Source organism: Bos taurus, chromosome 24 (assembly GCF_002263795.3).
Source record: "Bos taurus isolate L1 Dominette 01449 registration number 42190680 breed Hereford chromosome 24, ARS-UCD2.0, whole genome shotgun sequence".
NCBI classification, from domain to species: Eukaryota; Metazoa; Chordata; class Mammalia; order Artiodactyla; family Bovidae; genus Bos; species Bos taurus.
Window position 1 is genome coordinate 25,691,981 of NC_037351.1, and position 24,938 is coordinate 25,716,918.

The following is a 24,938-nucleotide window of genomic DNA, read 5'->3' on the forward strand; positions in this document are numbered from 1 at the left end:
TGATCCCTTTTACAGGAAAACTGGAGTCATCCTGAAAATATGAATCATGTTTGTACTAGCCCTGTGGAGAATGATTCTTCTAATAGACATTAAGACAAGATTTCTGTTTTTCTGGGAAGTGAAGGAAGGACAAACCCTAAACTGTGGAAATCGAGCATTGTGGACAGGTGTTTCTTACTTGTTAAGTCATTTCTTTGACTCCGAGCCCTTAAAGAAGCTACTCAGCCAAACCTTTACTCTTTCCCATCCTCTCTTTCAAAGTCAGCTCACCAGGAATGTTTTCCAATTTTTGGGAATATTGTGAAAATATAATCTTTGTTGTGTTTTTAGGAATATGGGGACAGTTACTAAGAACACTTTTGAATAATGCAGTGCTTTTTAAATATGTATTTAGACATTTAGTCATAGCTTTACATTATTCCCAAGTATTTTAAAAAAAACTTTACTATTTGAGTTAATTAGTACTTACATGTAGCTACTTAGTTGTTTTAGTTACATTGTTCGTATAATTATTTTGAATATCTACTAAATATTTCAATAGCTTCTTGATAATGTAAATCAATTAAGTTGTCTTTTTTGTAGCCTAGAGTCTAGAAGATAGCAGCGTGGAGAAAACACTCTGTATCTTGTGAATTTATTTTTCTTTCTTCCCTGTGTTCTCTGGTTATGGTTTTATAATTTTGACTGTATGATTTATAAAGCAGTGATATGGTCTAAATGCCTTGGTATACATAAGAATTAGAAATGTTTTATTAAAAGCAAATAAGATTTTTAAGTTAATAAAAAGCATGCAACATAAAGTGGTTTGATATTCATGTGTCCTATTTGCTAACTAAAATGTATGTAGTTATATCATTAAGATTCCTATTGAGTATGGTAGGTTTGTAATAAATTTATTTTGAGGATATGGGTGACTGGATTTTTAAAAATCTTATATAATAACAGTTGCTTTTTACTGGTTTGGCTAAGGTTTTGTTTAGAGTACTCTGAAACTTCAGAGTGGGGAAGGAAGGTCAGACTGTTTGAGTATGCATTGGATTCAGGAAGCCAGTCCTAGCCAGCATAAGGCATGGCCATTTTTCTCTGCATGCGATAAGATCACACCCACTCCTCTCTGGGAAATTTGCAAAATGAGCTGGGTAATTGAAAGGAATCATTACAAATTTTAAACTTGATTTTTAAAATTAATAATTATTTTTGAAAAATTCATGAAATATATGTATGTATATATGTTGGTGATACTATTTTTATAATTGGTTAGATGCAAGATTATGTGTCAGATTAGAGAGATCAATAGATATGTATCAAATTTTTGAAATTAAGATTTAAAAAAATCCAGAAGTATTTTAATAAGCTTCATGTTTATCAAGGAAAATTCCTTAATTGAATGAAAATATTTATGTTTAATTACTTAAGAAGTATTTAATTTAGGAGAGTTCAACACTTTAATAACTGATGTTTAGAGTAAATTCAATTTAGAAAATTAAGCCCTTTTTCAGGAGCTCATTTTAAGTACTCTGTAAGACACAGTTTCTTCCCAGGTGGCTCAGTGCTAAAGAATCCACCAGCCAATGCAGGAGACGTAAGAGATGCGGGTTTGATCCCTGGGGTGGGAAGATCCTCTGGAGAAGGAAATGTCAACCCACTGCAATATTCTTGCCTGAGAAATCCCATGGACAGAGGAGCCTTGCGGGCCATAGTCCATGGGGTCACAAAGAGTCAGACACAACTTAGTCATTAGACAACAAGAACAAAGATGCAGTTAAGTGTAGAAATACAAAACTGGACATTGGATCCTGAATCCCTCAATTAAAATCCTAGTCTCATCATGTACTAGCTGAAAAACTTGGGAACATTATCTAATTTTTCATCTATAAAATAGGTATAATAATTCTACTAACTTTATAGGTTTGTTGTGAGGATTAAATGAATTAACAGGTCTGAAACACATAGATGAACCCTAGCCTACAGTAACTGCTTAATAAGTGTTAATTACCTCTGGACGTAAAAAAGATGTAAAGAGCCACTGTGATATGATCTTTTATTATTATTACTCATGTCAAGGCACATAGAACTCTTTCTTGAGCCTCAGAAAGAGATAAGAACCAGTGTTCCACTGTCCAATGGTATGATTTGCCGCCTGTGCAACTCCAGGGGACATTGTTCACATTGTAGTGTATGTGAACATACCTCCTGGCATTGTGCAGTGTACAGCCTGGTCAACTGTGCAGCGGTCATACAAGGAACATGTGCACATTACACGGATTCAATTATTCAGAGTATAATTATGGATAGTAACCAGTAGCCTGTGTAATTCTTGTAATGAACTTCACAAAGCAAACCCTCTCCTTAGGCTATCAGATTGACTCTTAACTGGAAAGGAAGAGCCAAAGGCTAAGAGGTTTATGAGAAGCATCACGGACACCAAGTCTTCTAGTTCTAAATGAAAACCGGTTTTGAGTATTAAGCAACTGGGAATGGTAATTGATGGAAGTAAATAATCACATCTTTCCCAAGGTTTGCACGTCAGTCAGGGCTGGCGTGAATCGCTTGGCAAGGTTATTCTGATTTTAGAATTTTAACTGTTGGAGAGGTTCAGGAGGAAATTAATTTTCATATATTCACCAGCATTGGAAATTGGATTGCTTCATCAATGAAGAGAAGGAAGGATATGTCGAAGATTTTCCTTCTGTTAAAAATCTGGGCCACTTAGCATACAATTCTTTTCCTAACAATTTGCTTTCTGGATGTTCTCTAGAGAAAGTGGTTGAAGGGTGTTCTGCTGTATTTGGGGCTTCCCTCATAGCTCAGTCAGTAAAGAATCTGCCTGCAATATCGGAAACCCTGGTTCGATCCCTGGGTCGGGAAGATCCTCTGGAGAAAGAAATGGCAACCCACTCCAGTCTTCTCGCCTGGAGAATTCCATGTACAGAGGAGCCTGGCAGGGTATAGTCCATGGGATCCTAATAGTTGGACATGACTTAGTGACTAAATCACCACCACTGCTATATTTAGAACACATTCTAACTCAGAGCTTGGTATTTAAACTACTATATTTTTTTCTCAGCATGAACACTATTAACTTGTTTAAAACATTGTGCTTTAAACATCTTTGGATTTCAAACGCTTGTATGAGTTTTGTAATGAGTAAATCTTTACATAATAATATTGTAACATGAAATTAAATGGCTTATTGTTCAGATGCTATAGGAGTGTTATTCGACAGACCGTGTTTCAGATTTAATGGACTTCTGTAATACTGACCAGTAGTCTCCTTTGAAGAAAACATTGTTTTGAAAAGTTTAAATCTTTGAAGACAAGTATTTTTCAATCACAAAACCTTTCCCCAAAATGTTTACTTGGTATTGTGCAAAACGGATCAAGCAAACATGGGAGACAGAGAAGTGTTACATTTTACAACATGTTAGTGTTCCTCACACAGTCCCCTCTCAATGAATCTAGAGGACTAAAGCAGTTACAATTTGGGGTAATGCTCCAAGTTTAAAATTGTGTTATTTCCCTATACCCACTATCATTTAAAATTCAGGTTTAATTTTTTTCTGCCAATTTTCAAAAAATTAATCTCATAACTGTTTTTGATATGCCCTTTCACTCAAGAAAAATTTAGGTTCTGGACATTAAAACTAATGTCAGTAGTTGTTTAAAATAGGAAGGCAGACTATTAAGGCGTTATCAAGTTTCATCTTCATTACTAAAATATTACAAATAATAGGAAGTAGAGTCCTACAAAGCACTTTATATTTTCCGGAACACTTTTTTGCATTCATTGCTGTTTCATTTTTACTATGGTCATTCTCATTAGTCAGGGGGATATGATTATTCTTATTTGACAGCTGAGGAAGCAAAACCTGGAGTGAGTCAGTGGTACAGGCATAGGCTGAAGTCTGTGATTTAGCTTTTATGTATCACCTCTCTAGGCAACCTTTGTGTGGTCATAGGTTGGTGGAATTAACTCAAAACCTCCGAACAGGTCTTCCAACTTTCACACCCCACCCTTCAATAACAAAAGATGTACATTCCCACTTCACAATGCTTTTAAGGACATTGTTCTTTTCCCATCACCACACCATTTCGAAACTCTGGGTGGCTCCCCACTTCTAAAAGGATTTCACTACCCTTCACAGAATGCACTTTTCTGTCTGACCCTCATCTGCTATTCTAACTCACATCCGGATTCTCCAAGGCAGCCAAACTAGCCCTTGCCCCTAGGCAAGCGCTGCAGTTGCACCTGCCTTTGCTCATGCTGGGCTGATGACAAAATATATGTCCCTGTGGCCCATCTATATTTATCAGAGAGCAGCCCGAATCTCTTCTGGTCCATGAAACCTGGTTTGCCTACTTTAAAAAGAATTTTTTTTGATGTGTACTGTTTTCTAAGTCTTTATTGAATTTGTTACAATACTGTTTCTGTGCTTTTTATGTTTTGGTTTTTTGGCCCCAAGGCATGCAGGATCTTAGCTTCCCAACTAGGGATTGAACCCACACCCTTTGGAAGGCAAAGTCTTAACCACTGGACCACCAGGGAAGTCCCTGCCTACCTCACTTCTGACTGACACTGCCTTCCACTAATGGGATTAAGAGTAGACTAGCACTGTCCAGTTGAAATAAAGTAACGAATGTGAATCACTTATCGAATTTTAAATTTTTTAACATTCATATTAAAAAAGGTTAAAAAGGTGAAATTAATTTTTTCAACATATTTTTAACAAATGTACCCAAAATACTGTCATTTCAATTTTTGTCGACATAAAAATTATTGATGACATATTTTATGTTCTTTTCTGGGCTTCCCCTGTGGCTCAGTGGTAAAGAATCTGCCTGCAGTTCAGGAGACACAGGTTCAATCCCTGGGTCGAGAAGATCCCCTGGAGGAAGGCATGGCAACCCACTCCAGTATTCTTGCCTGGAGAATCCCATGAACTGAGGAGCCTGGCAGGCTGCAGTCCATAGGGTTGCAAAGAATTGGATGCAACTGAGCACATATGCATGCATGTTCTCTTTTTTTTTCATACAGAGTCTTCAAAATATAATGTATACTTTATGCTTAACAGCACATCTCAATACAGATCAACCACGTTTCATGTGGTTAATAGCCACATGTGGCTAGTGGCTACTGTATTGGACAGAGCAGTTCTAGACCACTTAAATAATTATATATGACATTATATTGTTGTGTAAATAACTTGTGTGTTTTCGTATGTGAGCCTGCAAAATTTTCCTGAGGGAGCGTTCCCCCATGACTAGGATTATAGAGGCACTGTGGTAAGGGTTATAGTTTAGAGAGGCCTCATTCAATCATTCATTTACCCATTCTTTGAACAATTGTGTGTCCACTGTAAGGTAGATTTTATGGTAGGCATTGGGGATGCAAAGAGGAATAAAACAGCCCTCTGTGTAAGGATCTTACAGCCACTCCAGAACCAGAAGGGTAACTGAGAGGGGTACACATCAGAGAAGGGAAAGAAACTCCCCTAAGCATGTGGCAGTACAATTCTGCAACAACACTTCCAGCACACCCTGCCGCATATCCCCTAACTTCCCAGGCTGGTCATTGATCGGGACAGATGGCTGATCAGGCTACCTGCAGTTCATTTAGTTCAGAAATGACCATCTGGAAAGGCGGGGAAGTCATACAACTGCCAGATTTCTCTTTACAACATTCTTGGGTCAATTAGATTCATTAGATTGCCAAAAGAGTTAGTTACACTGTCATAATAGAAATAGACTCGAACAGAAGGGTGTGATACCAATTTTCTGCTTGACCATTGCCATGACAGAGAAGGCTAAGAAATGCTGGCTAACAGGCAGTCTATTCTAATTTTAAGCATATTTAATTTTTAGAAAGTTCTTTCTTGAGATCTATCTCCCTGTAACTTCTTGAAGTCCAATTATCTCAATTTTTTAGATGAGGACATGAGGGAAACTGATGCTTAGGCAAACCCAACTTATTGTTGATAAAATGAGGAATTAGTATTAGGGATTTAAAAAATATTCATTATGGTGTATTTCACTATTTTGATATCTATGTGGAACTGATAATATTGTGACCAATTTTTTCCTTCACTAAAACAACACAGTTAAGGAGCACACTAGTCTGTAACATCTAGTCTAGTTCTTTGCTCTCCAGATTCCACTACTCTTTTATCTAATACTATATAAAACTTTCCCAGTCAGCAAAAGTTTTACTTTTCTGGAAAACTGGCTTATAAAATATTTTTTTCTCCCTAAAGATTAGATATCTTTTGCACATAATGGCTAAACATAAACATTCTTTTCTTAATAACCCTCCCAACTTCTCCAGAATCAAACATTGCTTTGATTTTAATTCAATGGTCTTAGACTACTTAAAAACATGTCAGGTATCAAGACCAGGCATGTACAATTCTTAGCCATGTGCTTAAGAGGTATATATAACCTTGGGAAATAGACCTCATTCTCTTTTATGTGTTTTGCTTTGTGTAATAGAATAAAAGCCTGAACAAAAAGATGAATAAAAGCATGACTTTAAAGAAAGTGAAGATACTTTGGAAAATAGACCTGCAATCAGGATTAATTAGTTCTCCAACTAAATATGCTAAATGGCAACTTTCAAATTCGTTTCTATCTGGCTTGGTTTTCCATGTGAAAATACAGCACTGAAAAAAAAAACAACAGCAACAAAAGGGGGAAATTGGTAATCTTTGCAGTTTCATTTTAAAATGTTTATTTCCACTGAACTCTTTTTAGAATTTATAATAAGGATTCAGCAATCAAATTAACATTCTCTAACAAGGAGGGAAACAGGAAAGTTTGCAATTATTAGGGGGGTGGGGGGCGGAAAAAAAGGACTTACCATTAAAATGGCCAGAGCCCCTGTGGTTCTGAAAGGGAGCCAAGCCATGGTTTCTGATTTCCCTGGTGAACGAAGGGAGCTGCCGTTTTGGTCCTTCCAACCGTCGGCATACGACGTCTCAAGAAAGCCCTTTCTCAGCGTCTCTCCTGTCTTCAGGAGTCTGCAGATGGCCTGTTATGCAGATCCTCCCCACCCTAAACCAAGGATTGGTCTCACCAGAAACGCTTGCATCACTTTTGCTCCCAGGTAAAAACTTAGACACACCTCAATTCCTGAAGCAATGAAATCCTTTGTTGGAAGCTGAAAGAGAAGTTCACAGGCTAAAAACCAGTTCTAATAGGAAGGTACCAGATGAATAATAAACTAATCACAGTGTCGAAGGGCAAAATCTAGCCTTGACTACACTGTAAAAGGATCTAGTTGGCTGGTTCTCATGGTGCCAATTAAAACTGAAAAGTAAAACAAAACATCCAAAATTCCCCCAAATCTAACTTGTGGAAGAGCACTTATTTTTAGCTTGAGTGTGTGTGAGTAGATTTAAAGTTGAGCAAAATATATTTTCGGGGCTTCCCAGGTGGCACAGTGGTAAAGAATCTGTCTGCCAGTGCGGGAGACATTGGTTCGATCCCTGAGTTGGGAAGATCCCCGGGAGAAGGAAATGGCAACCCACTCCAGTATTCTTGCCTGAAAAATCCCATGAACAAAGGAGCTTGGTGGGCTACAGTCCATGAGGATCTCAAAGTGTTAGACATGACTGGGCGATTGAGCACACACACGCAAAATTTATTTTAGGTTTTAAGCAATATATATATTTTTTGAAAGAAACTGCAGATCTGAAGAAGAAAATCATCACATCAAGCAGTTGCTAATAATAGGATTAGAGTGAAAACAATTAGAAATAAAATTAGACTAAATACAAATGGTGCCTTGGATATAAACCATGTGTTGCAAAATCAGGTATCTGATAATACTCAGTTGACATCTTTCTGTTGTATTTCTTTTCATTTATAAATTTTTAAAAAAGTAGTTTGCAGGGACTTCCCTGGTGGCTCGGTGGTTAGGAATCCACCTCCCAGTGCAGGGGACGTGGGTTTGATCCTAGGTTGGAGAACTAAGATCCCACATGCTGTGGTGCAACTAAGCCTGTGTGCCACAACTACTGAAGCCTTTGTGCTTTCAGCATTCCAGGTTTTTTTTAAAGGTTTGGTAGAGGAACAATATTATCTTTATAAGTATTTGTGCATCAGGTTTTGGAAGCTTTTTAGTTTCAGAAAAACCATTTAATGAGAGTATTTCAGACAGAAAGGATTTCATAGTCAAGGAGTTGGGAAAAAACACCTTATAGGCAAAATGTTGTGCATTTGGGGGTTTTGTGTGTGTATTTTAAAACATTTTGGTAAAGTATACATAATAAAATTTACTATTTTAACTATTTTCAAGTTACAGCTGAGTGACATTAAATGTATTCACATTGTTGTACAGCCATCACTACCGCCCATTTCCAGAAAAAACTCTTGATTTTGTGATAAAGTTTTTGTAAATAAAGTTTTATTGGAACACAGCCACTCCCATTTGTTTATGTGGTGTAAATGGCTGACTTTGTGGTGAAAGGGCCAAGTTGAGGGGAGTTGAGAATGGACAGAGACTGTACGGCTGCAAAGCCAAAACTATTCAATACTAACTTATAGGAAATGGGCTTCTCTGGTGGCTCAGATAGTAAAGAATCTGCCTACAAGGCAGGAAACTCAGGTTTGATCCTGGGTTGGGAAGATCCCCTGGAGAAAATAATGGCAATCCACTCCAGTATTCTTGCCTGGAAAATCCCATGGACAGAGAATCCTAGTGGGCTATAGTCATGGGGTCACAAAGAGTCGGACACAACTTAGTGATTGAAGTTCTACCACCACCACCAATTTATAAGAAATGTTGGCTTTATTTATTTACTTTCAGAAAACACTTGATGACTGATGACTAACAGTGTATACCTTAAATAGCATTTGTGGCAAATCTGTTGGGTATTGATGCTAATGGAGGAATAATTAGTGAATTGTTAAAAACTTGGAAATTTTCCAAAGCTCAGGTTTAATATCCTTTGTAGAATTCCTTCTAAGTTTCATAATGAGTATTTTATTCACTTTTTGATTAGAATCATAAAGTGAACAAATACTGAACCCTTCTAACATGGAAAGACTGAAGCACACGGCCAAGTCTTTCTTGAATTAGGAAGTGGTTTCTCCATGACAGGACTAGCTAACAAATTTAGGAGCATAGAAGCTGAGATGAGCTTTATTGAACTTATTACTGATGTGTGTAATGCATAATTCAGCAATTGAAATGTTGGTTACTTGTGAATTTAGCATCTGAATTTGTTTAACATTGGTGAGAGTTTTGGGTTTAGATGTTTGTGTACTGGGGCCATTTTATTATAAGATAATGAAAAGAAATACACATAAACTAGAAACTAGAATGGATTACCATAATATACTAGAACTTATTTTTGAATAAAATGATTATGAATGTATTTAACTTTTTTCATTATGATTGTATACATTAAAAAAATTTTTTTAAAAAGAGCGTATTAGCTTTACAATTAGAAAAGAAAGTTCTTTAAAAATAATATGAGTACAGAAAGTCTTTATGTATAACATTCTAAACTTTGGGGCAGGGAAAAAGAGAAGAAATGAACTTCAGTTGCTTCCTTTTCTATAATATCTTGCAGTTTCTTCAAAGCAGAGTTAGTGGAGGATGAAGGAGCCTGTTATACTACAGTTCATGGGGTTGCAGAGTCAGACATTACTTAGAGAACAATTATTGTGCTAAAGACAAAAGAGATTTTAAAAATGATAGCAGTGAATTATGATATTCCTAGGAATACCCATAAATTGCATTGTGGACTAAATTCTAGATATGGCTCATTTTTTTTCCTCCTGATTTGCCTTTCCTAAAATTCTAGTTCTTTGACAATTTTTATTAATTAGGCTTAAAAATATTAATTATCACTTTGCTCTTTCCTGACCTAAACACAGGTTAAGGATTTAACTGGTACTTCATTTTTGTATTTTGAAATGCCAGTAAGTAAATTCTTGGTTGGGTGGTGAAATAGAGTATGGGCACCCTTGTAGGAGAGTTATATACCATCCGTAGCCTGATGCAGGCTAAGTTAAGGAGGGTTGTAGAAAGGAAGGACAGACCCCATTGTCCACTGGTGGGCAGACAGGACTCCCCTAATCTTCTAGGTGCTCTAGACAATACTTTAAGCTAGCACTTCTTTTTCTTTGCAGGATTGGTGAGCTCAGTAAGGTAATAAAACACATAAAAAAATGTGTATTGGGGCCACATTTACCAGGCGAGAGGAAGGTAGACTGAGGTTATCCCTGCTGGGTGGTGCCTTTGCCTTCTGGACTCAGCGTGTTTTCACTTGCTAATTTGTTTGTTTTTGTTTGTGAAAAGGAAAGAAGGGAGGATTTTCCCGTGGTTTCTGTTGAGAGATTATGTTATTACTCTCCAGATAATGGCTTTGGAAACATAAGCCCCAACTGGAAGCTAGCTTTTACTGAAGAAGCTGAAATGAAAATGAGGATCCTAACAATAATAATCATAATCATTGAAAAGTACGTGTGTACTGTGCCTCATTTGATGCATCGTATTAAAAATATAAGAATGGAACAATAGATGCGATACATCATAGGTTAAAGAAGACACTGTTCTTCAATCTGCTGAAAGCTGAACAGATGAAATAAGAAATGAAGCAATGAGTGTTTATTTAGGTGGCAGTGGCTTCAGAGGTTCCCATGATGTCCCCAATGTTCCTAATTTCCTACAGGAGTTCTGTTATTCAAGTAGAGAATCTTAATAAGACTGCCTTCACTGGCAAGCCTTCACTGGTTTTTGCTTGTTTTGACTGGAAATGTATATCATGTATCTTACATGTCAGACATCACTACTTTTTGATATTTAATGGTTCTTGAATGTCCACCAATTCATGAATTAAAATATGGGTTCCACAAATTATGCATTAGCAAAATGTTACGCACATCCCCAAATGGCCTGTCACTGTAGTGATCCATCACTTTTTGTTATTCAAGATAATGGGAATCATGCACTTCCATTAAGATCATCACTTGAAGACATCCAGAAATGTCAAAGAACATCATAATTGTGCATTTGGAGAGAACAGCCTACAACTGTAAACATCAGTGAAAATAGAGCTTTGATCTAATTTTCTATTAGATGGTATGCAACATGGTCACCATGGTTCTGTGAGTCCTGGAATTCTTTCTTTCAAAAGATTTGTATAATTTTTATCATATACTGATTCAAACCCAAACTTCAGAAGGGTAAATACAGGTGAACGTGCATTTAAAAATTTTCACTTGTGTTGTGGACCAGGGTCCACTTCTTTTGGCTTTGTTTAGTCTGATTAGGCAATTGCTTATTTGTGGAAATATTTTTGTTAGGTAATAAAGAGTGAGAAGGGATGAATTTTCCAAATGAACCTCATGTTCACTTCAACAGTGTGTTTCTTTAGAAAAAGCTTTTCTTTGGTTCTTGTGGTTGAGTGAGTGGAAGTCACTCAGTCATGTCCAACTCTGCGACCCCGTGGACTATCAGATCAGATCAGTCGCTCAGTCACGTCCGACTCTTTGCGACCCCATGAATCACAGCATGCCAGGCCTCCGTGTCCATCACCAACTCCCAGAGTTCACTCAGACTCATGTCCATCGAGTCAGTGATGCCATCCAGCCATCTCATCCTCTGTCGTCCCCTTCTCCTCCTGCCCCCAATCCCTCCCAGCATCAGAGTCTTTTCCAATGAGTCAACTCTTCGCATGAGGTGGCCAAAGTATTGGAGTTTCAGCTTTAGCATCAGTCCTTCCAAAGAAATCCCAGGGCTGATCTCCTTCAGAATGGACTGGTTGGATCTCCTTGCAGTCCCAGGGACTCTCAAGAGTCTTCTCCAACACCACAGTTCAAAAGCATCAATTCTTCAGTGCTCAGCCTTCTTCACAGTCCAATCCATATATGACCACAGGAAAAACCATAGCCTTGACTAGACGGACCTTTGTTGGCAAAGTAATGTCTCTGCTTTTGAATATGCTGTCTAGGTTGGTCATAACTTTCCTTCCAAGGACTAAGCGTCTTTTAATTTCATGGCTGCAGTCACCATCTGCAGTGATTTTGGAGCCCAGAAAAATAAAGTCTGACACCGTTTCCACTGTTTCCCCGTCTATTTCCCATGAAATGATGGGACCGGATGCCATGATCTTCGTTTTCTGAATGTTGAGCTTTAAGCCAACTTTTTCACTCTCCACTTTCACCTTCATCAAGAGGCTTTTGAGTTCCTCTTCACTTCCTGCCATAAGGGTGGTGTCATCTGCATATCTGAGGTGATTGATATTTCCCCCGGCAATCTTGATTCCAGCTTGTGTTTCTTCCAGTCCAGCATTTCTCATGATGTACTCTGCATAGAAGTTAAATAAACAGGGTGACAATATATAGCCTTGACGTACTCCTTTTCCTATTTGGAACCAGTCTGTTGTTCCATGTCCAGTTCTAACTGTTGCTTCCTGATCTGCATACAAATTTCTCAAGAGGCAGATCAGGTGGTCTGGTATTCCCATCTCTTTCAGAATTTTCCACAGTTGATTGTGATCCACACAGTCAAAGGCTTTGGCATAGTCAATAAAGCAGAAATAGATGTTTTTCTGGAACTCTCTTGCTTTTTCCATGATCCAGTGGATGTTGGCAATTTGATCTCTGGTTCCTCTGCCTTTTTTAAAACCAGCTTGAACATCTATATAGTCCATGAAATTCTCTAGGCCGAAATACTGAAGTGGGTAGCCTTTCCCTTTTCCAGGGGATCTTCCCAACCCAGAAATTGAACCCAGGTCTCCCACATTGCAGGGGAATTCACTACCAGCTGAGCCACAAGGGAAGCCCAAGAATACTGGAGTGGGCAGCCTATCCCATCTCCAGGGGATCTTCCTGATCCAGGACTTGAACCGGTGTCTCCTGCATTGCAGGCAGAGTCTTTACCAACTGAGCTATCATGGAAGCCATAAGGTGGAATGTACTTATAAGACCTATTTTGAATCCATCTAGTTCCCTCCTTCTCTGGGCTCCCACACTTGCCAGATTCCTGGAATCTCTCAAGGTAGCTTAGGCAAGGGGCCTAGGACTCAGTTCCTGTTTCTTTCTCGCCTCTCACCCAATCTGCCTCTCAGTCAGCAATCTGACTGCTATTTTTAGAAGGATCGCAGCTTGCAGTGTACTTGGAACAGAATCAAAACTGCCTGTCGTGGCTTCCAGGGAACTGCCTGGTCCATTCCTTGTGTTCCTCTCCAGTCACATCGCAAACTCCCATGCACCTTCTTTTATTCTTCTAAAATCATCACTCTTTTCCTGTCCTAGGTCATCACTCAGTTTCTCTCCTGCATGACTGGCTACTTCTCATTCATCAGATGGTGGCTTCTGAGGCTTTCTCAGAGGGGTCCTTTCTTCGTCTTCCATAGCATGGGCCTGCTCATCCCCATTATTTCATCCATCATCCCAATTTGCTGCCTGTATAGGGCGTAATGGGGCTTTCCAGGTTGGCTCAGTAGTAAAGAATCTGCCTGCCAATATAGAAGACACAAGAGATGCCAGTTTGATCTGTGGGTAGGGAAGATTACCTAGAGTAGGAAATGTCAACTCACTCCAGTATTCTTGCCTTGAAAATTTCTTGGACAGAGGAGCCTGGCAGGCTACAGACAATGGGGTCAAAAGAGTCAAACATGACAAGGGACTGAGTGCACGCATGCCCACACACACGGGGCTTAGTACCGTGTGTCATTGTTATCTCTTAGTTGGAACACTTATATGATCTTCCTCCACTTGTCTGTGTGCTCTATCAGGAGGGAACATGTCTGTTTCATTTAACAGCATATTCCCAGCACTTTGCGGGGTGAATAAATGAATGTATCTTTAAAAATTGTGTGCAAGTATGTCTGCTGGATCAAAAGGCACATATACTTCAGATTTTTAATGGCTCATCATCCCAGAAGGCTCTATCAATTTACGTTCCCGCTGATAGTGTAAGAAATTGTCTCTTCTCTTCCCCATCCCCCTGAGGCATAACATTTATTATAGGTAATCCTTTTCTACTTCTTTTATGAGAACATAGTACTCATATAAAATATATATTTTAGTTCTACTAGGAGATTTTAGCTTTAAATCTCCTAGTAGAGCTAAACTGTCTCTTAGTAGAGCTAAAATATATATTTTTATATGAGTACTGTTTTCTCATAAAAGAAGTAGAAAAGAATTACCTATGGTAAGAGATTTAAAGGGGGCTTCCCTGATGGCTCAGTGGTAAAGAATCTGCCTGCAGTACAGAAGACCCCAGTTGTGCCCCTGGGTGGGGGAGGTCCTCTGGAGAAGGGAATGGCTACCCACTCCAGTATTCTCGTCTGGAGGATTCCATGGACAGAGGAGACTGAGGGTCTCCATAGGGTCACAACAGGTCGGACACAACTGAGTGGCTATACTCTCACTTCTACTTTCAAGAGATTTAAATGTGGTTCCTATAAATGCAAATAATAATTTATTGGATTATAATAAATGAAGTTAAGATTCTGAGTATAGCAATCTAAGAAACTGGAGCCAAAACTAAGTAAGTTCTGGATCTTGGTTTGATCCAGAGAATCTGATATCCCTCCTCAATCTAACCTCATCCTGATCTTTTCAGGGGAGGTGACAGAATGATATGATTTTTCACCATCTCAGGGAATAAAATGATATGATTTGAAGAGATAGGACAATGAAATATGCAAAGTCAAGTATTAATTTCCTGTACTCCCTAGTTATTGTTAGATCCCTGTATTTGTATATTTTTAATATTCCTTTTGATGATAAAAAGCACATTTCACAGTTCTCAAATATTTTTAAGTATTGTGAGAGCCATGACTTACGTTTTTCTAGGAGTCAAATTGTACCAGTATCATTACTGGTAATTTCTAAGGAAGGAAAAATAATTTTTAGAATTTAAAGCTCAACCCAGGGACTTCCCTGGTGGTCCAGTGGCTGAGGCTCCATGCTCCCAATGCAGGGGGCCCGGGGTTCGATCCCTGGTCAGGGAACTAGATCCCACATGCTGCAACTAAGACCTGGCACAGTCAAATAAATAAATAAATAAAGCTTAACCCCCCACCCAACCCGTGGGAAGCAATATCATGTGGAATGTTCCACCAGCTTCTCAAACCACACATCACGAGGCGTGGCTGCTGGTGGAATGGGTACACTGCGTCATTTGCTGCAGCAGCTGCCTGCTCCCTGCTCTGCCTCAGATGGGCTCTGAAAACAGCATGGAACATTTGAGAAAATGATCTCCAAGGATTTTAGCAACGACTGTAGTTAAGAACTACTAGCTCTAATGAAGTAAGGAAGGATATTTCCGAAAAATGAGCAGTCTATCACACTTCATTCTTCTGGGTCAAAGACAGATGTGTTTAATCTCTACAAAGACTCATGGGTTGCTGACATTTTACCTAGTGAGGCATCATACACTGATACTTTTATGATTAGTAAGTTGCAAGGAAGTTTGGCAAACCTGTAAAACTTGCACAACTGATCATCCCATGCATTTTAAGCATTGGGGTCCTGACTAGGAGTGACAAAACCTCCTGAAAAGATTAATGAGAGGAAAAAAATTGCAAGTGTATTTTGTTGCTTGTGTTTTTCAGGGGCCTGATAATTCTCGTATTGTGCAGATCAGTTTAACAGTCACATAAGACTTAGGAAGGCACTGAACTTCCTGTTCAAACATATAAGCATGTTTCTTCTGCAGTTTGGGACATGTCTAATTGGCCTTCCTTTGAATAAACACCATTATTCTATTCGCTGACATTAAGAAGAGGATCAGAATCCATTATGTACCTGAATAGGTAGTAAATCTATGTCTACAGGAAAATGTTGCTTAGCTTATGGAATTTTTTTCTCTATTGTTTCATGTTAACTTTTTTGAACATCATTTCAGTTTACTTTCCTTTATTGAAACTTCTGAAGATTCCTGTGGACTCACTTAAGCTGAGCTTTTCTCAAAGCACAATATTTATAGTATAATTTTATGGTTTTTGACCCAGTGTTGGCACAGGTGGAGCCTATTTGGTTTTCTGGAAGGCTACACCTCAAGAGAGATTAAAGTCAAGAAAACTCCACCTCTAGTCTCCCTTGTTCTTACAGCATGCTCATGAGTCAGTTTGGGCTTCATTTTTGAAGCCTTAGACACACGGCCAATTTTATGGATGTTTGTACACGTTGATTAACTTGTGCAACATGGTGACAATATCAATCTTTAGTTCTCTGCATGAAGTCATATTTGACAAATTTTCAGAACACCTTTTTATTCCTTTAGACTTTGAAGTGATGTAGTGTATACTAATTTGGATTGGTCAGCCTGCATCTTAAGCAAGTATTTTGAGCTTAGGAAATTTATCTCCAGCTACTCCAAGTTTCACTATGGTCAGTTGGTCTGTAGAAGTTTTCTATTTTGGGGGCCACCTTTCAATGGTTTATATTTTTTAAGGAAATTATCCATATCTTCTAGCATTTCATCCGTATCTTCTAGCATCTTCAAATTTATTATCACACATTTGCATGTAACGCTTATCTTAGAAATTTTAACATGGATTTTTATATAATAAGTTAGTAACTTTTTTTTTACCCTAGTAGTAAAAAAGGACCTAGAAAGTGAAATAAGAATCCATTCAGACTCTGAAAAACTGTAAAATATTTGCAAGTAACTTTCTTAAGAATGATTAGAAGACTATTAATGAAGGGCATAAAATAAGACCTAAGAAAATAGAAAAATACTAATGTGTTCCAGGATGAAATGAATTACTATGTCAATTCCTCAGAGATAAATTCTCAATGCAGTTCTCAGACTTGATCCATAGTCTATGTGAAAGATGGAGGTGGAGAAAGATTAAAAAAAAACGTAAAGTCTGTATGGAAGAAAAATATATGTCCCCACCAGCCAATTAAGAGTGATTAACAAGAATATTGTGGGAAAACTGGACAGTGATAATGTAAAAGAATGAAATTAGAACATTTTCTCACCCCATATAAAAAACTAAATTCAAAATGGATTAAAGACCTAAGTGAAAGACCAGAAACTATAAAGATCCTGGAAGAAAACATAGACAGAAAACCCTGGGACACAAATCACAGCAATATTTTTGGGGGTCTATCTCCTAGTGCAAAGGAAATGAAATAAAAATAAACAAATGAGACCTCATTAGACTTAAAAAGTTCTGCATAGCAAAGGAAACCCTCAACAAAACAAAAAGACAACCCACTGAATGGGAGAAAATACTTGCTAAGGGGTTAATATCCAAAATATATAACAGTTCATACAACTGAACATCACAGGAAACAATTGAAAAATGGACAGAAGACGTAAATAGACATTTTTCCAAAGAGGACATGCCGGTGGCCAACAGGTACGTGAAAAGATATTCATTTTCACTAGTCATCAGGGAAATGCTAATCAAAACTACAATGAACTATCACCTCGCACCTGTCAGAATGGCTGGTTCATAAAGAACACAACAAATGTTGCAGAGGATGTGGAGAAAAGGGAACCCTCATACACTGTTTATAGGAACATAATTCGGTACAGTCACTGTGAAAAACAGTATGGGAGTTTCTCAAAAAACTAAAAATAGGGAGGAGGGTTCAGGATGGGGAACACATGTATACCTGTGGCGGATTCATTTTGATATTTGGCAAAACTAATAAAATTTGTAAAGTTTAAAAAAAAAAAATAGAGCTACTATATGACCCAGCAATTCCACTGCTGGGTATTTATCTGAAAACAAAAACACTGATTGAAAAAGCTACATAGCAGTGTTATTTACACTTGCCAACATAGGGAAGCAAACTAAGTGTCCATTAAAGATGAATGACTAGGGACCTACCTGGTGGTCCAGTGGCTGAGACTCTGCTCCCAGTGCAGGGGCCTAGGCTCGATCTGTGGTCAGGGAACTAGATCCCACATGCTGCAACTAAGACCAGGCATGGCTAAATAAATAAAATAAATATTAAAAGGTGAATGGTTGAGGATTCATCTTCTCCAGATGCCATCTTCTATCTCCCAAACTAGCCTGTGCTCTGGGTCTGCATTCCCACACATGGGTTGTTGTTTAGTTGCTCGGTTGTATCTGACTCTTTTGAGACCCCATGGACTGTAGCCTGGCAGGCTCTTCTTTCCATGGGATTCTCCAGGCAGGAATACTGGATTGGGTTGCCATTTCCTTCTTCAGGGGATCTCTCCTCTCTGTCTGATCTAGGGATCAAACCCATGTCTCCAGCATTGGTGAGTGGGTTCTTTACCCCTGAGCCAATGGGAAAGCACATGGGTAGGAATTTCTTAAAGATTATCCTGAAATGTTTGCTTACATGTTGATCCCTCTTACTAGTCTGTAGCATTCCCAAGGGTGGAGCTATGTCTGGTACCTCTTTGTAGCCCCCATGCCTCACCTGTCCATGCCAGATAATAAGTGCTTGTTGAATTGAAAGTGTGAGCAAAATGTGCATTAGGAATCATGCCTCTGAGTGTTACACTGAAAGAACAGATCCGGGAATCCTGGGGAGAAAGTCTGAGATCAGGGTCAGAGATTCCAGGTCAGACTGTGGGCACCTTTCAGTGTCTGAAAAAGTTCTTGTTATGCTCACAGTCAGGTCTAAGGGAGACAAAGTCATAATAAAAAGTCAAAGAGGTTGGCATTTTTTACTACTATGAGAAAAACAACAAAAATGGAAATGGAGTACAAATTAGGAACAAGAACAGGCAACTAGTCAGTTTAACAAGCTCCAAACCAGGAAATGACTGTCTATCCTAGAACAAGGATTATCTCTTCTCCGTCTTGTGTTGGCTTCCTGGCGAGGAGGTCAGAGATCTCACCGTGACTGGACTGGGGATGAGGGGGTGGAGAAGTCGGGGTGGAGGAGTGGGAGGTGTGTGTGTGTGTGTGTGTGTGAGAGAGAGAGAGAGGTTCCAGAGTGTGGCAGGCTCTTTGGGGCTAGGGAACCCAGCATCCGCTCCTGACTGCCTTTCAAGGCACATCCCCCTTCCAGTTTGCCTGTCTGGATGTAGCTTGCTCTTTCCATTCCTAGTTACTATTCCCTCTCCCTCCCTCTCATCCTTCTACTTCCTGCTTCTTCAGCAGTGCCCCATCCCAACCCATTCTTTCTTTTCCTTTTATTAATTTTCCCTTTCCATACTACCTCTGGGCAAAGTGTAGATCTGAAATTTGTGTTCCTCTGTTTATCAGAGGAAATTTTATGTTCTGTATTTTCACTCTAAAAGTTAAATGCCCCCTCTCCCAATTTTTTTTTTCACTCTTAAAAGAGGATCCAATTCATAAAATTGCTCAGTATTTATTTGGACTTAATTAAAACCCATTCTGCTAGAACTTGAGGAAAAGCAAGCTTCTGTGTGTGTGGAGTGGGGAGTGATCGTGTGGGAGTGGATGCACTGAGTCTGACCACCTCGCTTCAGTCCACTAAGAAGGGGAGCACGCAGAAAGGGGAGGGGTAACACAAAATCTCAAGGAATTCTGAAGTTTCTTTCAGGAAACTTATCCCTCGGGGAACAACAGTTCATTGCTCTCCAAGAGCCTTCATTCCTAATTTTCTCAGTTGACCATAAAACACCCTGGAAATTACATACCTGGGGCTTTACTCACAAAGGGGATTCTCTGAAACTGGTTTCTTCTTGAACAAACTGCCTAGAGTGCCTCAGGTCACTCTCCTTTTAGGGAAGGACTTAGTATCTACAGGGATTGTCTTGTTATATTAGAGCAGATGCGATCTGGGCAATTTCATACCCAGAAACATGTGTTGTCCAGGAAACTCACATTTTGGAGGTGAAGCCTGTGAAGTCCGGGGAGGTAAGGGACTCGCCTGTCACTGCATGGTTCCTCAGTGGTGAAGACCGGGCACCAATCCCATATCCAGGTTAGGTTGACAAGACCTCACTGGGCAGGAGTTATGAGCACATGTTTCATCATCTACAAATGGCAAGCTATATCATACACCAAAAGCAGAAGATCAAAGCAAAGATAGAGTAGGGTTTGCTAGGTTCAATTTAAATAAATGAAGATAGGATACACCTATAACCTACATGCAGCCTTTCTTTCTTCCATGTTAGAAACTGTCTTTCCCTTGTTGTGTCTGACTTTGTTTACCCATGGACTGCAACACACCAGTTCCTCTGTCATCTACTATCTCCTGAACTTTGCTCAAACTCATGTCCATTGAGTTGGTGATGCTATCTAACCGTCTCATCCTCTACCGCCCCCTTCTCTTGCCTTAGATTTTTCCCAGCATCAGGGTCTTTTCCAGTGAGTCAGCTCTTCACATCAGGTGGACAAAGTATTGGAACTTCAGCTTCAGCAACAGTCCTTCTAATGAATATTCAGGACTGATTTTCTTTGGGATTTACTGGTTTGACCTCCTTGCAGTTCAAGGGACTCTCAAGAGTCTTCTCCAGCGCCATAATTCAAAAGCATCAATTCTTCTGTGCTCAACCTTCTTTATGGACCAACTCTTACATTCGTAATGACTACTGGAAAAACAATAGCTTTGAATATCCATGATCTTTCCTCCGGCTTCCCAGGTGGCTCAATGGTAAAGAATCCGCCTGCCAATGCAGGAGATGCAGGAGACTCATGGGCTACAGTCCACGGGGTCGCAGAGTCAGAGATGACTAAGTGACAGCATGCACACGCCTTTCCTTAGCTTTTGGTCACTGAGGATCGCTGAGTCATTTTACGAACTCTAGTCCTCCAGGGATTTGATGCCTTTACTTTCCCAGTACTCTCCAGGAAGAGGTATTCTGTAAAAAGATTTACCTACTGCTTATCTTCAGATGATGTGAATAATATTGAAGGGACTGAAGCCTCTCTCACGGGCACAACTTTTGCTCTGCTCCGAGAGGCGCTGTCCTGTGTCAGTCTTACTCCCCCATTCCTACCACTAAAGCCCTTCCTGTTTCTCCTTAAATCTATTCCTCAAATCCAAACTTTTGAAACTAAAGAAGCTTAAGATGATCTAGTCTAGTGGTATTCAAACTTGTTTTAACTATGGTCAAAAATAGAGTTATGTCAACAACCGATACACAGAGTGTGTACTCTGACTCTGTGTGAGATACTCTCCTTTTTCTTTTTCTTTTATGTTCTATCTAATTCTTTAAAAATATTTGTCTAGACAGGCATGCTAAATTGACGTCGTGACTCCTTATTGGGGGAGTGTGACCCACAGTTGTAAAAACACCGTGTGTGTCAGTGCTCAGTCATGTCTGACTCTTTGAGACCCCATGGACTGTAGCCCACCAGGCTCTTTTGTCCATGGAATTTTCCAGGCAGGAATACTGGAGTGGGTGCCATTTCATCCTCCAGGGGATCTTCTCCATCCAGGGATTGAACTTGAGTCTCTTGTGTCTCCTGCACTGGCAGGCGGATCCTTTACCATTAGTGCCACCTGGGAAGCTGTATAAAAAAACACTGGTTTAATCCAATTCTCTAACTTTACAAATAAGCAAAGTATGTTGAAAAATTTAAATGACTTGTCCAAGAACTGAATCCAAATATGAATAGAATTCTCAGACCTGTTGTGAGAGCTGCAAATCTTGGAATGTAGAAGTTTAATAATATCTCTTCATGATTTTCCTTTTAGAAACATAGATCCTCCCATAACCTACAGCTACTAGAAGGGACAATTTTGATGACAATGTTAAGAATTGACTGAATAAGGATAATTCAGTCAATGAGTATACATTCCACATATATGGAATATATTTATATTTATTAAGGGTCTAATGTACCAGACACAATTTAAACTAAGCCTTGAGATACCAAGATTAATGAGATAATGGTGGAGTCTTGGATCAAAGTGTATCCATAGGCATGGAAAGCATTGAGCTAATTCAATTCATGCTGTGAAAGTTTTTACATGACTAATTGGTCATGTGAAATTGACAGATATTTAATCAATGCTTACAAGAGTGACTGTATTTTCTAAAACTCAGTTTAGTCTAACAAGAATGAGTCCATAAGGGGGCAAGAGATATATGATTTTAAGTTAAGACTAAAATAACTGGTGATAAATATGAACCCATCTTGGAAATCCAGGAGGTTATGGTCACTGTTAATTATTGTACTCAATCCTAAGAATCACCAGTTATTCCAGATTTCAAAACTCAATATAAAGCAATGTTCATTTTGCCCAGATTTTCCAGCTGACAACGTGATGGATATTTTCTAAGTTATCCCTGCTAATCAGTCTGTCATGGAGCTTAGTGGCTCCAATTTCAGGTACCATTTCTCAGCCCTTCTTTTCCTGTTAAGCTACATACTTTTCTGTCTTGTCAAGTACTTTGCCAAAACATGCAGTGAGCTGAACACACCCTTATCTTCAGAGAAAGGACATCCCTTTTGATTCCCGAGAAACCATAATTGCTAAGGCAGTGGGATTTTCTGTGGTCTTTGCTTGCCTCCCTTCTTCTCTCTCTAGAGGAGGGAGAAGCATGGAGGGAGGAATTCAGGGGGAGTCTGATGCCCTCCTGACCTGGATCCTCCTGTCTGAGGAAGCCTGTGGTGCAGGCAGAAAGGAACTGTTGACTTGGAGAGAGAGACTGGGAGAGGCCGGAGTCAGTGGAGGGTATGTGCCCTGTTCCCTCTAGTTCTTGCTCTCTCTCTGATTCTCGTGCTTGCTTCTTCTTAGCAGTAAACATGACTCCTCAGAGCCTCCGGTTAGAAAATCTGAAGACTGAGAGAGGAAGGCATTAACTCCCTAAACTAGTTGATTACCAGAATATGGTAAAGGATTTAACCTTTTTTTTTTTTTTCCCTTTTCTATAGATAATCAGTTGTTTTTCACTGATAAATTTTATGAAACTTCAAGGGGTGGGAAAGTGTTAAGATTCCACTTAACTGTTTTAGCGCTTGCTGTGTGGTTTAATCCAAAAGTACTGCTGGATTTGAGTAGTTGATTGGAAGCATCTTGATTCTGCTCTGTATGAATATGAAGATTATGCTCTGTGTGAATAGGTAACAGCCATCAGAAACAGCTAATGAATCTTGTTAGCTTGTGACACTTGTCTGGGGTTTGCACTTCAGCCTGTAACTGTTGGGAAAGCAATGACTGTGGAGGCCAGGTTTGCTCATGGATCCAGGTCTTCCATTCTCTCTCTTCAAAAGTTGAACGTTTTGTCTTAAGTTTTCAATGTTACTGATCACAGTATCTTCTCTCAGTATCTCAGTGCAGGTGAGGCAGCGGATGCAAATGCTCTAAGTTGAGGGAGGCAGGGTGAGAGGGAAAACATTGGTTTGAAACAGTGGAAATGGAAAGTAACAGGGAATAGGCTAGACTGTGATTGAAATCTACCAATTGTGAAAGATTAGTCAGGGTTTAATGCATTCTGAGTAGTGTAAAAATCTCAGATTTTTTGAAATTAAGAACAAAGGTAAATAAAAAGGGCCATCCTGGGATGAGATTTATTATCATCATGTCAGGTCACGTCTGTACTGTTTTTATTGGGGATATTTTTTTTCTCTCAAAAGCACATACGTAAATCTGAGGATCCTTTCTGATGGATGGCTAACCTAGTTCTGTCAGTCCGCCCACAGGTGATACCTGGGCGTGCCGGTGTGCATTGCGGTTCAGATTTTCTTATGACTTTGGGGAAGAGACTTTTTCAGGGTTTAAATTGTTAGACGATAATTTGGTACTTTCTTAGAAAATTGTAACCCATTATTTTGGTTGTAGGGTTATACGTACATAGACCAGGGCTAACACATTATTTATAGACAGCAGGAGAAGGGGGCAACAGAGGATGAGATGGTTGGATGGCATCAACGACTCAAAGGACATGAGTTTGAGCAAACTCCAGGAGACAGTGAAGGACAGGGAAGCCTGGGGTGCTGCAGTCCATGGGATTGCAAAGAGATAGACATGACTTACTGAACAACAAGAGTAAGGAAAGTAATCAATGGTGCACTAATAGCAAAAAAAAAAAAGGCTTAAACTCCTAACGCTGACTTTGCTTTGATTTCATTTCTATTCCTTGTAAGTATAGAAAACATGTTATTCTCAAGGTGAAAGGTTTAGTCTTGTGTCCATGTTCTGCTCTTCTTTGATGGTCCTCCAGGGAGAGCTGCCCCATTTCCAGGGCCTTGACGGGCTCGATGTCTTTAGCTTATAGTGCCATCTTTGGGAGAGAGCTGGCATAACTGGTTGCCACCACTGGCTGATGATGTGAAATGCACAAATTCAAGTAGAATTTCGAATTACTCAGTTAGCCCCAGGACCAGGATGTGTAGAGGAACCTCAAAGCAGACCCTCACTGCCTTGTTTCATTGAAAGAACTTCCTCTATCCCCTCACCAACAGCCTCCTCCTCCTCCTGTCTACTCCAGTGCAAACTTCACAAGTGATTCCACCGTCACTGTTCTTTAAATATTTTAGTGGTTCTTTTTAACTTTCTTTAGAAAAAGTTTCTCTTTAACTTTCTTTAGAGAATGGTTTTCTTTGACTTGAAAAAGCCCTGAGTGGCTCAGACGTTAGAGTCTGCCTGCAATGCAGGAGACATGGGTTCGATTTCTGGGAGGGGAAGGTTCCCTGGATAAGGCAATGGCAACCCATTCCAGTATTCTTGCCTGGAGAATCCCATGGAGAGAGGAGCCTGGCAGGCTACAGTCAATGGGTCACAAAGAGTCAGACTCAACTGAGCAACTTTCACTTCACTCTGACTTTTGGATTAAAATTAAAATTCCTTAGGCTGTCATACGTATTTAGGCCTCTGACTTCTCATTTATATAAGCATCTTCCCCAGCCTTAGTAAGCTACTTTCAGTTTTCAGAAAGAGCACATCTCTTTCTTCATGTTCCCCACCCCCACCCCACCCCGTGTCTCTCCCCTAGTCTGTTCCGTTGACCTGGAATGCCATTCCTATTTCTTTACTTGGCTATTTCCTGTGGTCTTGCTACACTCAGCCCAAAGGTCATTTCTTAGGAGAAGCCTTTCTCGACTATTCAGCTGGGCGACCCT

General features: G+C 39.5%; 1 protein-coding gene across 1 annotated transcript in view; it reads right to left on the reverse strand.

The window, feature by feature from the left end:
* Positions 1 to 6,984, reverse strand: part of DSG3 (desmoglein 3) — a 31,398-nt gene extending 24,414 nt beyond the window's left edge. The window contains exon 1 of the mRNA NM_001192685.1: positions 6,854 to 6,984. Coding sequence (NP_001179614.1) covers positions 6,854 to 6,901 — 48 coding nt within the window. The 5' untranslated portion in view covers positions 6,902 to 6,984. The remainder of the gene's footprint in view (positions 1 to 6,853) is intronic.
* Positions 6,985 to 24,938: the final 17,954 nt, after the last annotated feature.